Source organism: Clavelina lepadiformis, chromosome 3 (assembly GCF_947623445.1).
Source record: "Clavelina lepadiformis chromosome 3, kaClaLepa1.1, whole genome shotgun sequence".
Classification (NCBI taxonomy): domain Eukaryota; kingdom Metazoa; phylum Chordata; class Ascidiacea; order Aplousobranchia; family Clavelinidae; genus Clavelina; species Clavelina lepadiformis.
Window position 1 is genome coordinate 1905277 of NC_135242.1, and position 13049 is coordinate 1918325.

General features: G+C 35.6%; 2 protein-coding genes across 2 annotated transcripts; both read right to left on the minus strand.

Moving 5' to 3' along the window:
- Positions 1-7: 7 nt before the first annotated feature.
- LOC143449201 (uncharacterized) lies at positions 8-6345 on the minus strand. The gene has a single exon (XM_076949304.1). The coding sequence runs from the start codon at positions 3764-3766 to the stop codon at positions 2468-2470; it is 1299 nt and encodes a 432-aa protein (XP_076805419.1). The 5' UTR covers positions 3767-6345; the 3' UTR covers positions 8-2467.
- A 4112-nt stretch (positions 6346-10457) lies between these two features.
- On the minus strand, positions 10458-12952 carry LOC143449191 (uncharacterized). Its single transcript, XM_076949290.1, has 2 exons — positions 12588-12952; positions 10458-12428 (listed from the first exon to the last, which is right to left on the minus strand). Exon 2 carries the CDS (start codon positions 12346-12348, stop codon positions 10900-10902), a length of 1449 nt encoding a protein of 482 aa, XP_076805405.1. The 5' UTR covers positions 12349-12428; positions 12588-12952; the 3' UTR covers positions 10458-10899.
- Between the last annotated feature and the right edge of the window lie 97 nt (positions 12953-13049).

A 13049-nucleotide genomic window follows, 5' to 3' on the forward strand; every position in this document is an offset into this window, starting at 1 on the left:
GTATTGGCTGAAAAAAACAAAAGCTAAAACATTTTAACAAAAAATTAACACAATAACACGTAACGACAATACGAGTAATAATATAAAACATTAAATCCGAAAAATTTAAAACAAAACAAAATTGTAACAAAACATTCTGCGGTGACAATTGATGGCATTTATCTGTTTCAAGTAAATGGTTGAAGTTGCCAGATTACCTATTGAAAATATCAATGGTATGCAACCTAACATTGGTTTAATTTAAAGAAGTTCCATAAAGCAGTTTTACAGCATGTGCTAGCAGTATGCTAAGATTAGGCATTTAATATGTCAATGAACCAATATTTTAACAAGCAAGCTCTTATATACAAGTGATCACAAGAGTTATGCTCATTTCTTAAAACCGAACACGTTCACATTTTTTTACACTTGCACTTGTTTACTTTGCACAGAAAAACGCTGCAATTATAGCAGCAAGAGGCTATACACCACAAGTATAGGCTAGGTCAGGAGCGTCCAACCTTTTTCCTTAATGGACTAACGGAGTCAAAGATAAAATAGTTAGGGAGTTCTAAAAAAAACTTGTAATGGAATGGGGATATATGGAAGCTGACAGCTTGACCGACTTCACTACAATCTTTGCTTGTTGAAATGTTTATTGCGGGTGATGACATATGAGTCTCATAAGGTCGTTGTCTGCTTTTCTCACCCACGTACTTATTTGTTTACCTTAACGGAATATTGTCTTACGATGACGACAACCAAGTTGTCTAACTTCTTCTTCTTTCGTATGAGGTAGGCTCAAGCATATTCAACTACCAATTGCAGCCATTTCTTCCCTTCTTCGTCAGAGGTCTTCAGGTCCTCTTGGCCTATGAGTGGGTGTAGGACACGACAGTCGAAGATGATGTGTTCTGCTGTTTGTGAATCTGCACCGCAAATGCATGATGGTGATATAAATTACATGGGTTTCTTGCAGAAGGATGGCGGTGACTTTATGGGTACTCGCAAGGTGTTCCAAGATGTTGATTTTGGTTTTTGTGAGACCTTTAACATTCAGCTGTTACAGTGTGACACTTTCCTGTTCGGCAGTTCAATCTACCTGCCCTAAGGAGGGCACATGCTTCGGGTCAGTATTAGGCTGCCGACACTTGACACTGAACTTCTTCAAATTGAACACAACAATGGTTACACAGGAATGACAACTGTATAAACTGATAATATTAAAGCTTCTTTGAACGATTACATTTAGACAAAACATTGAAACAACAACGGCATAAAGACATCCATGTTACAGCGATTATCTTAGTAGAAGAATGAATGAACAGCTGTGCATAGCTGACTCAATATAGGCAGGCACAACATCTATGTTACGACTAAAAACAGAAAACAGGAAGTAATCGATACGTAACGCTATGCTATGCTGATTTCCGTAAACATGTATATTATGCTGTATTAGATCTGTATACTATAATATAATATCATCAGTTTCAATTATTTTTCCGTAGAACAATTCACTATTGCGTCAGCTAGTAACCTGTTTGTGCTGCCTTATGACATATCAGACCATTTAATCTTTTAAGCATCATGATACTGACTTACAAATGGAAATTAGTTCTACAACATGCAAAAATTTATCAAAATCGTTTAGAAAAAACAAAAATAGCTTTCACCACAAAGAGGGGGAGGACGCTCATATTTAATGAATGCCCAATGAAGAAGTAATTTTAAATTTTCAAATACAGTTTTAAGTCAATCACAGGTGGAGTTATGACAAATTATGTTATGACTCCGTTGCGTGTGCTATCTCTGATTGTTTCTTTAAGTCAGCACAACCTTCATAAAGTCTAAATTGTTATATTTTCCAAAATATGGTTGTAGTCAGATCAGACACAATTTTATATCCATATTTAATCCTAATAGAGCTATCGCTTGAATTGAGTTATGAAAAAGCGAGAAGGAAAAAGAAAGCGGTTTGAACCAAGCCTAAGTTTTTATATCACTATATGAGCCAATCACTGAAAGACATTTCACTTACAGCATGCTACGTATAGATCGCATTTTAACAATAATAACCAAAATGTAACATACTCTACGTCACTGAAGTTCTTCACCACAAGTACCATCTAACTTCATACACTCTAAATTTATGACGCTACTAAAAACACTCAAATACTGATAAAATATCTCGGTTTTAATGTTTGAGCAACATGATTAAACAAGGATAATAGAGCTTTCTAAATATTACATTTCATCTAACTGGAGAACACACAATCGCTTATTAAAATGCTAATTATATAACTCATTACAACTCACTATTACAATCCCCATAGTGGATATCCATGTGACCTTGCAAAGAAAATTTTTTTGTAAATGAATTTTGACAATCCTAGCATTGCAAAGGTCGCACTCCAGTATGAATTTTCATATTATTTTGCAAATTTCTCTTAATGGTAAATGACTTGTGACAAATCTCACATTGATAAGGTCACTCTCCAGTATGGATTCTCATATGAGTTTTCAAATGGATGCTTTGGGTAAATGACTTTTGGCAAACTTGGCATTGATAAGGTCGTTCTCCCGTGTGTATTCTCATGTGAGTTTTTAAACTGCTACTTCGGGTAAAAGACTTTTGACAAACTTGGCATTGATAAGGGTGCTCTCCAGTGTGAATATTCATATGAGTTTGCAAACTGTTGTTCCAGGCAAATGACTTGTGACAAACCTCGCATTGATAAGGTTTCTCTCCAGAGTGGATTCTCATGTGATTTTTCAAATGGATGCTTTGGGTAAATAACTTTTGACAAACTAAGCATTGATATGGTCGCTTTCCTGTATGAATATTCATATGAGTTTGCAAAGAGCTCTTACAAACATATGACTTGGGACAAACCTGGCATTCATAAGGTCTCTCTCCATTGTGGATTCTGATATGATTTTGCAAACTGCTACTTTGGGTAAAGGATTTTTGACAAAGTTCACATTGATAACGTCGCTCTCCAGTGTGGGTTCTCATATGAATATGTAGATTGCTATTTCTAGTATATGATTTGTGACACATTTTGCATTGATAAGGACGCTCTCCATTGTGGATTCTCATGTGAATATGCAAACTGCTATTTAGGGTAAAAGACTTTTCACAAACATCACATTGATAAGGTCGCTCTCCAGTGTGGGTTCTAATATGATATTTCAATTGCGATTTTTGTTTGAATGATTTATCACAAAATTTGCAAGAAAAATGCTTTTCTTTGTTATTTCCAACAAAAATCTGAGCATTGACATTGCAAGCATCAATTCCATCACTTGCTGCAGGTTTATCAAGAAACATTTCCAAAAAATTGCTGCATTCTTCATCTGAATTTCTTTCAACACAGCTTTGTGCCGCAACAGTTTTAACTGTGGCATTTACTCCGATATCTGATTGAGTAGGAAATTTATTTAACATGGTTATATTTGGGTCATCAATCTCAGTCTGTGAAATCTCATATTCTTCCAACAGCAAAGGTTCTTCTTTGATAGCTTCAACAAGAGGAAAGACTAGTGCCCTCTCAGAATAAACTTTCTCAATACAACTGCCGATATCAGATTCTACATGTAATGGTTGTGATATTTCTTCAATTGGAATCGCATTGTTCATGGTTTCAGTTTTTTTTGTTTCTGCAAGAAGCGTTGAAACCATATCTTCCATTTTTTCTTGCATTTGTGCGAATTCCATTTTCATTTCTTGTCGCAATGATTTAAACTCTTGTAAAATAAGTTCAATTATGCCTTGATGACACTCCATGGTTTGATTGTTCTGAGATACTTCAAATGTATTTGCTGAAAATACTAAAAAAAAGCTAAAACATTTAAAAAAAAACGAACACAATAATATGTAACCTACAATATGAATAATAACATAAAAAATTAACTTCGAAAAATTTAAAACAAACCAAAATTGTAAAAAACGTTTCTGCTGTGACAATTGGTGGCATTTATGTGTTTTATGTAAATGGTTGAAATTGCGAGATTACATATGGAAAATATCAATGGTGTACAACCTAACATTGGTTTAATTTAAAGAAGTTCCATAAAGCAGTTTTGCAGCATGTGCTAGCAGTATACCAACATTAGGCATTTAATATGTCAATAAACCAATATTTTAAAAAGCAAGCTATTTTCTGCAAGTGATCACACGAATTATGCTCATTTGTCAAAATCGAACACTTTAACATTTTTTTCTCTTACACTTGTTTACTTTGCACAGAAAAACGCTGCCATCACAGCAGTAAGACGCTATACACCACAAGTATAGGCTAGATCAGGAGTGTCCAACCTTTTTCCTTAATGGGTCAAATAGAACCAACAAAAACAGATGATAGATTCTCAGACAAATTTTATATATATGCAATAGTATAAGTATAGGCTATATTGTAGAGGATGTTGTCGCTGCCCAAGACAAAACAGATTTAAGACAGCTTTGTAGGCTTATGATAAAGAAAAAATAATAAAATTAAATAATTTTAAAATATAGACGTTAAATATTATTTTTATAAATGTTATGTGTTAATATTATGAGAAACATAAATAGCTGATGTCTATGTTAACATGGTAAAACAATAACAAAAGATGATATTTAATGATAGATGTATGTCCAATTAACTTTGCACACATCTTGGAAAGTTTGCTAAGTGAGCAGGCCTCTTAGATAAAATTTAATTGCATGTCAGCTAACTTTTCAATGCGGATTTTAACCATAAGCATCAATGCTAGGGTGCATTTCGTGTAGTGAAAGCGTCCCTTTTAAGATACCTTGAAGGTCAGTTTGCCATACATTATAACTGCACCAAAGACGTTATGCTAACTTCAATCTTTATAAAAGGAGACACTGTGATCTTTTTCGTCTAAATAACAGTAAATCAAAAAAGCAAAGTGAATACAGACTTGCCATGGTTGCCCTAAAGCGGTGCTTCTCAACCTTTTTTTTGCGGCGACCCAAATATTGAACGTAAATTAATAGCGATGCTGAGGCGACCCATTTTCTCTATCCAAAAATTGGGTATTTACAAAAATTTAGCCTTGAATGGAATGTAGCTAATCTAAAGTCTCGCAGCAAATAATTATCAAGATGTTTCTTCACTTGTGTTTCCGCAACAATGCACTATGACGTCAACAAACAGTCAATATGCAACGAATAGAGTAAGGTATTCAGTTATCGAACGGCTTTGTGGACTAGTTTAACTGGCGACGGCGACCCAAACCAAGCAAATGACGACCCACTTTTGGGTCGTGACCCAGGGGTTGAGAAGCACTGCCCTAAAGCATCATATGGCTTCGTGACATGCCGAGTTGATGCCACCTCATTAACTGACATCAATGACTTTATTCTCTGATACAGTAAATTTCCACTCTGAGAAAAGACCAGTGCATGGCAAGATGTGTGCATGTTTTTGCACAAAATGACTGGGACAGAACTTCTGAAAAAAACTCAATTTTTAGGTCATAAAGAGATTGACTCAATCAATTGCTTAGTAATTTCACAACTAAATGCCCATAATTTTGCACTTCTAATGATTGTAAGTAAGGTGGCCGCGAACCTTTGGGCATTTCTGTAGAATAAACAATAGACTTTGTATGCGCAATGAATTTTAATTCCACACGCACTTAGTACCCTGGACTTTGCAGTCTCAATCTGCAATGCCAATTCGACTCCATTTATAAACTGAAATTGAGAGTCCATCAAACTATTTTTCAAAAAAAAAACTTAGCCATAAAATAACAAGGGTTTCGACTTTGTAGTGCCAACAGCCAGACCTCTCAATCACTGCAATTGGGCTTGTATCATACCTGGCTTCTTGTTTACCTTGTGACGATTACGTCACGAGTCACGAGTTGTTTTCGAGATGTTTGGAATTTAATTTGGGATTTTATAATTCAGTTGTTTACCAGACTTGAGTTTTCCTTAATGACGTCGGATAATTTCCTCGCTTGAACTGATTTGCCTCATATATATATCGATGCAATGTTTACAATCCTTCCTTTTTACGTGATCGATTTCACTGGTTACTACAGCGCTATGTAACATTCAGTAAGCTTTGCCCGAAGGAGAAAACCTTTGTGTTATAATAAACAAAATGGGAACTTTATAATTTAGTAATTTGTATAGACAGAATCAAGCAACTAACAGCATAGTCACGCAAATTTGAGAAATGAGAACTCATCCATCGAAGCAAAAGTAAAACAAGTTATTAACGATCAATCGTCCTCGCTCACATTCTAACAATTACCGCCAGCATATGCGGTCTTTATGACAGATGAGTTTCTTGTGTAATAGACTAATAGTTCACACAAGTAGTACACAAACGAACTATTTCTTTGTCGTAACCTGTGCGCCCTATGTTGAGCAGTGTCGAACAAAACGGTAATTACCCTTTTGTGCGACAAAAGTTAAGATTTGAAGCATAGATATCTTATTTATAAGACACAAGACATCTATGATTTGATGATGGAAAAGCATAGATATCTTACATGTAATAACTAGATATCCAACTCTTGCTGAATAGTGAAGCTAATTTGCGATGAAAAATCCAAAAGCGTTGGTTGAGAGCGAGACAAAGGCTTTAAGCCAATAGTAAATTGAATTAGTTTTGTATTGCCCTAATTCTATGGAAGTTTTTCGAAAGGCCGAGGTGTTTGTACCGCACTATCACTGACTGTTTTTGTAAATATTGATATTTTAGCGGTATCGATGAATAAGCTTGCCTAAGGTAATTGCCTACCGCCTACCGGTATCGTATAGCATAAGGCAAGGGGGTAACCCTTCATTCAAGTAAGAATTGTTGTTATTTATAAGATATCTATGAGAAGACCGCGTAGCTTTTAGATTATTTTATTATACCAAAGACACAAATTACACGTTTTTCTCACTTTTCAATAACTCGTTTATACGTTCAATGTAAAGAGATAATCTAAAGTTAACCTCTTAGACTGTAAGTTAACCTTTATTTTTATTGCTTTTTTGCTATTGAATACTGGGCGGTAACACATACAGATAAAGAAAATTACGGCATTTGAGACGTTGTGGTATTTATTACTATTTTTAGGGTACCACAACGCGTTCAAACATGTTTTTGTCTTCCGAGTTTGTCTAATAAACGACTGATAAGCAACGCAAACTGTGAAAAACGGACATATTAACTTTTTTGTCAAAGAAATATATGCGACTCGTTTTCCGTTTTCGATACACATGTGGCGCTACAGTGGTGTTAACTACCCTGGTCACTAGATAGCGGCAGGACACCGCGTTTGCCCATAGAACGGTTTTTTTCTCGTCATTTCTTTTTACTTGTTCATTCCCATTCATTTTTTTCCTGTTCGTTATTCGAGTCAGTCGTCGTTTAGACAAAGAGGTGTACATACGCGACTGATTCAAAATGCAAATAGGAAAGAAATGAGGAAATGAATAAATGAAAGGGAATCACGAGAAAAAATACACTAATTATTTTTGTAAATCAACGCGGTGACCTGCCGCTATCTAGCGTCATGGACGGTTTAAGATTATTTTGGACCTGGGGCTATATGGTAGTTAGAAGCTTAAAATTCATTCCGTTCATTGTACCAACCACAATTAAAATGTAAAAGCGAAAGTCATACGCGAAGTATTTATTTATTAAACACACATTCAGATGACATGTCTTCTGGTTTTGGTCAAAGAAACTCTGTTAATAGCATCATCGGCGTTTATTTTTAATACACGAACGCAATTGATTTTTTACTTTTTTAAGCACTGAAATAGAGCGTTCGCCTAACGTTTAGTCCCTAAACAATTGGAAATCGTGAGATAAATTAAGATATGGAAATTTCTTTACTGCGTTCACTGAAAGTGTTCACTGTTTTAATAGTGCAGCAAAAATGAATCAATTCATCAGGCAGTGATTCTTCTACATCATCTGGATAATTGTGAAGAAATGTTTTAGCACTCTCTTCAATTTGCACTTAGAATTGGTGTTTAATTCTGCCAGAAACGAAAATCTTCTTTGAAGACGATCGAATGCTGCAATTTGGAACTTCATAGACAAATCAATTTGGTCAATTATCGGTATATGTGAGTCTACTCTGAATCTGCTCTATGGATCAATTAATGTTTTTTTTTTCAGTCCCACCTTCGACATCCAATCGTACTTTTCTTCGCTTCTTTTGTGAAATTTATTCAGTATAATAATGAAAATTACTCAGTATACTCTACCCCTTTCTTCAAAATCTTGAAATTGGGATCTTCATGTTTGAATAACATCATGTAGGCTAGACCGTGAAGCAAATTCGTTGCCTTATTCAGAGTAATTTTGCTGTCCTGGAGCGCCAAGGTGTCCTAGTTTTATGAAAACGTTCCATCATGTGCGTCCATAACTTGAGTAAAATACGGCTTTCAACGTTTTCCATTGATAGGAGAAACCCCTTGGCTGTTTCTTTAGTCTGTGATTGTTTGTCATTGCCTTCAGACAGTGCTTTCAAGACTTGAAGAACCACTTGGTAACTTTTCTTAGCGCATGTATAGCATCATATCGCGCCTCCCAACGTGTGTCAGACTAAAGCTTAGTTGTTGGCAATTGAAAAGATTTCATTACGTCAATAAGGATATTTCACCTGTGTGTTGAAGATGAACAGAACAAAGAAAAGTTTGAACAAAGAGAGTGCCGCTTGACAAGACTCAGCAGCACATTTTCCCACAAGATTCAATGAATGTGCTGCACAAGGAACGTATTCTGCAAGCTGGTTGTGTGCTTTTATTATAGCTTGTAATTGTATACCTCTATATTTTCCGCCCATATTAGAAGCGTTGTCATAAGATTGCCTTCTGAGATCTTTCAAGCTGATTTCCCTGTTTTCTAAAAACTTTAAAAGAACATCAGCCAATCGATGACCAGTGTGCTCACGGATGGGCAGAAATTTGACAAATTGTTCTAAAGTAGACTAAGTCCACTAACAACTAACTAACAAAAACAAGTTTGAGCTTGTTTTGGTACCTTTGTGATGGTTACGTCAGGACTCATGGTTGTTTTGTAAATGCTGAAATTTTGTTTTGGGATCTTGCAATTCAATTGTTGACCGGACTTGAATTCTCTTTAATGACGTTCAGATAAATTACCTCGCTTGAACTGGTGTGCCATATACATACCAATGTAATGGTTGTAATTTTTCCTTTTACCCTTTATTCTTTTACGTTTACTCTTTCATTTGTTACGACTGCGCAATGTAACATGCAGTAAATTTTTCCGAAAGGTGAAAACCTTTGTGTCTGATATTAAATACAATAGGAACTTTATCATCTAGTAATATGCATAGACAGAATTTAAGCAACTAACAGCATAGTCACGCCGTTTGAGAACTGAGAACTCATATCATCGAAGAGAAGTAAAACAATACATCAAATCAATCATTCTCGTTATTATTTTCCATAAATTGCTGCCCTGATAAGTTCGAAATTGCTAAGTTAGTTGAATATTGAGCAAGAAAGAATGTTACCAGCTATTTATGAAATTTTGATGACCAACTATCAATAGCAAGATTAGCCAACTACGAACGCTAGTGAACGAGAAAATTTTCAGGAAATTCTATCTTCAATATAACCAACAAGACCATTTCGAGAACAACAGAACTAATGCCGTTGATACCTAGTTGATGTGATGAAGTGTTGATCGCCTAACCCTAACCAATGTGTTATACATCTCCAAGAGCATGAGCAAACTTTTGTAGGCTATATATCTTTTACGCATCAAGACAAAGTCCATTGGACATCGCAACAAGCTGCTTCTTACTAACGCGAACAAGGCTTGCTACAGCCCCGGAAAGACACACGCAGACGGGATCGTTCATTTTCTAACCTTCGACACACAAGTGAATGCGACACTTCTGTAAGCTTATGTCGCATGTTTTGTATATCAAGTGAAATGGTGTATCGATATTTGTTATATTTGCCGAGCTTTTGACGATGATGTCACCAACAAAAAACAGCAGGCTGTAATTGATGACGTCACTAGAAAATTTTAACAAGTGCTTGGTTAGAACAATGCCTTTATAATAATTAGGGCAACCAGTTTTTTGACCTAAAAAGTTTAAAGTTTGACTTTAAAATTTGCAAATTATGACCTTATTTTGACCTAAAAACTTTAAATTTTGACTATATTTCGACCTAAAAAGTTTAAATTTTGACCTTATTTTGGCCTAAAAAGTTTAAATTTTGACAAAACGCTTTTCTAGTGTTGACTTTTTTCGTTTCTGCGTATTAAGATTGACAACTTGCAGTTTCAAATGCAATGCCTTCACATCGTGACGTCACCAGACGCGCTGAAAGGCCTTTCCTCCCTTTGTGGCTTTGGTTCTTAGTATAATTTGGGGCACTGGAATTGTTTGCTGTACAAGAAAAGAGAAAAATGGAAGAATAATATTACAAAATGGTTACAAAATTACAAGTTTAATAGATTTTGACCTAAAAGAAACAATTTGACCGTATTTTGACCTAACGTAACATTTTGACTTTTATTGACCTAATAACGTCTATACTACACGTCGTACAAAGCTGAAATTTGTTTTGTGCTTGTTCGATAGCATTCTGAGCAGGTTAAAAAAATTGACCATATTGACTTTTGGTTGCCCTAATCACCATGTAACAAAATTTTGTGAAATTTTTAGTTGCATAAAAATGTTTATGTATTGTGTTTTGCTACTCAGAACTAATCACAAAAATATGAATATTTTCCCTGAAGTGTCCTAAATTTTCAAGAAATATCGCTTTTTCTGATTTTACCCAAAATTTTTCAGTATTAATAAGCATAATTTTGTATAAGACTCACAAACACGCTAAAACATAGAAGTATTGTCCATAATATAGCCTACTAATGCATTATGTAAGGATCCATATTGCAAACATTCCTAAAGACTTCAGAAGTGGTTTTGTTTGCGTGATTTGCGTCTATGAACTGAGAAATCTTCTCGTATTATGGACCACAAATAATCCCCCATCATGTTGCAACTCCACCTTCCTTGGTATCTTCTTTCCATATCAGAAATGTCCTGGTGAAACCTTTCGCCATGTTCTTCGCTTACATCACCCATATTTGGACTAAAAAAATCAAGGTGAGAGTGCAGGTAATGCATTTTCAAGGACATACGACATCCCAATTTTTCGTATTCCTCCATCAGATTGTTCACCAAAACTTTATAGTCATCGCTTCGTTTACTGCCGAGAAAAAAATTAACTACTTCTCGAAATGCCTTCCATGCTTCTGCTTCTCTCGTAGTCATTTTATTTTCAAGTTCTTTACACTGGAGCATACGTCGAACCTGCGGCCCAGTAAAAATTCCAACCTTCTTCTTAGCTTCTGACAAAAAAGGAAACAGGGCAGAAATATGCTGAAAACCATCTCCATCTTTATTCATGGCCTTGACAAATTGCTTGACAAGGCCAAGCTTGATGTGCAAAGGAGGCATTAAAATTTTTTCCGAATCCACCAAAGGATCGTGCTTCACATTTTGTGTGCCAGGAACGAAAAACGTTCTCTCTGGCCAATCTTTTCTAGAGTAGTGTTCAGTGTCAGCTCGAGAGTCCCATAAACAAAGAAAACAAGAATGTTTTGTATAACCTCCTTGTAATCCTTTCAGGAACCCAATCATTTTGAAATCTCCACAAAGCTGCCAGTTGTATCTGACATAGTTAATACTTTCAAGAAGAAACTTTACATTTTTGTAATCTTCTCTCATTTGGACAGAATGGCCAACGGGTATAGATGGATACTGGTTTCCATTATTAAGGAGGACACATTTCAAACTTTGGGAAGAACTGTCTATAAATAGGCGCCACTCCTTTGGGTCATGAGCAATTCCTATTTCTTCAAAAAGGTTATCAACATTACTACAGAAGCAAAGAGAGCCTGCCACAGAAAAATACCTTGAAAATCTTTCATGCCTTTTTCTCGATAAAGAACATCGACATGACGAATCTAATAAGTTCCATTGTTTCAACCTTGAAGTCAGAAGTTCGGCATTTGACTTAGTGATCCCCATGTCTCTAACTAAATCATTTAATTCTTGTTGGCTTGGAAAGTGTGGTTCTGAAATCATGTCAGTATGAGATATGTTCACTTCATCATCGGAGTCTTTTTCAATATCTTCAAACCCTGCTAAATCTTCTGGAGCTTTCTTGCTCGGTGGTTTGGGCAGTGGCAACTCACTGCTATGCGGAACAGGTGCAATAGAAGACGGTATAGAAGGATATACAATGTCACGTCGGTTTTTAGTTCTTCTAAACCTTGAAATGTCAACCATACAGAAATAGCAGTCATCTGTATGATTTTGGGGTTCTCTCCAGATTCTCGGGATAGCAAATGGCATCGAATGCCGGTCTCCTCTAAGCCAGCCATCCAAATTTGATCGGCATGTTCCACAGATCACACGAGGTGCCCAGTGTTTATCTTGGTCACCAATTTTCATGCCAAAATAAAGTTCATAAGCGTAAGAAAACTTTGCTTTTACATTTATTTTGTATTTCACTTGCTTTAAACTAATGTATAGACCACAAACATAGCAAAAACAATCAGCAGACAGCTTACATTTACGTGATGATGACATACCTCAATTTATCCAGAATCACGCTAACTGTAATTAACCTGATAAGATACCAGTAACAATAAGATAGCCAACGTGGCAACCTTGGAGTACTGGCTCACTGAGACTATGCCAAGAATGATCATTGTTACGATACACGCTACAATTATGAAGTTAAAATGTTGGGCCATTGTAACGTCACAATGAACCAATGTTATAACGAATTTACAATCACAGTTAGAAAATACAGGGTGCTGAAAGTTTAAAAAGCTTAAAATAATATTTTTATACAACACTTGAGACAAAAAATTGCCAGAAATATGTTTTACTCAGCAATATGTTTCAGAAAATATTAAAAAATCGTCACAACTAAATTTTTGTTACATGGTGTAATAATATAATGTATTTATAAAGGCATTGGTTAGAACTGCTGCTTTTGTATCACCTTTACCATGCTCAAAATCACTGGAGCATAGCAAAAGGTTCGC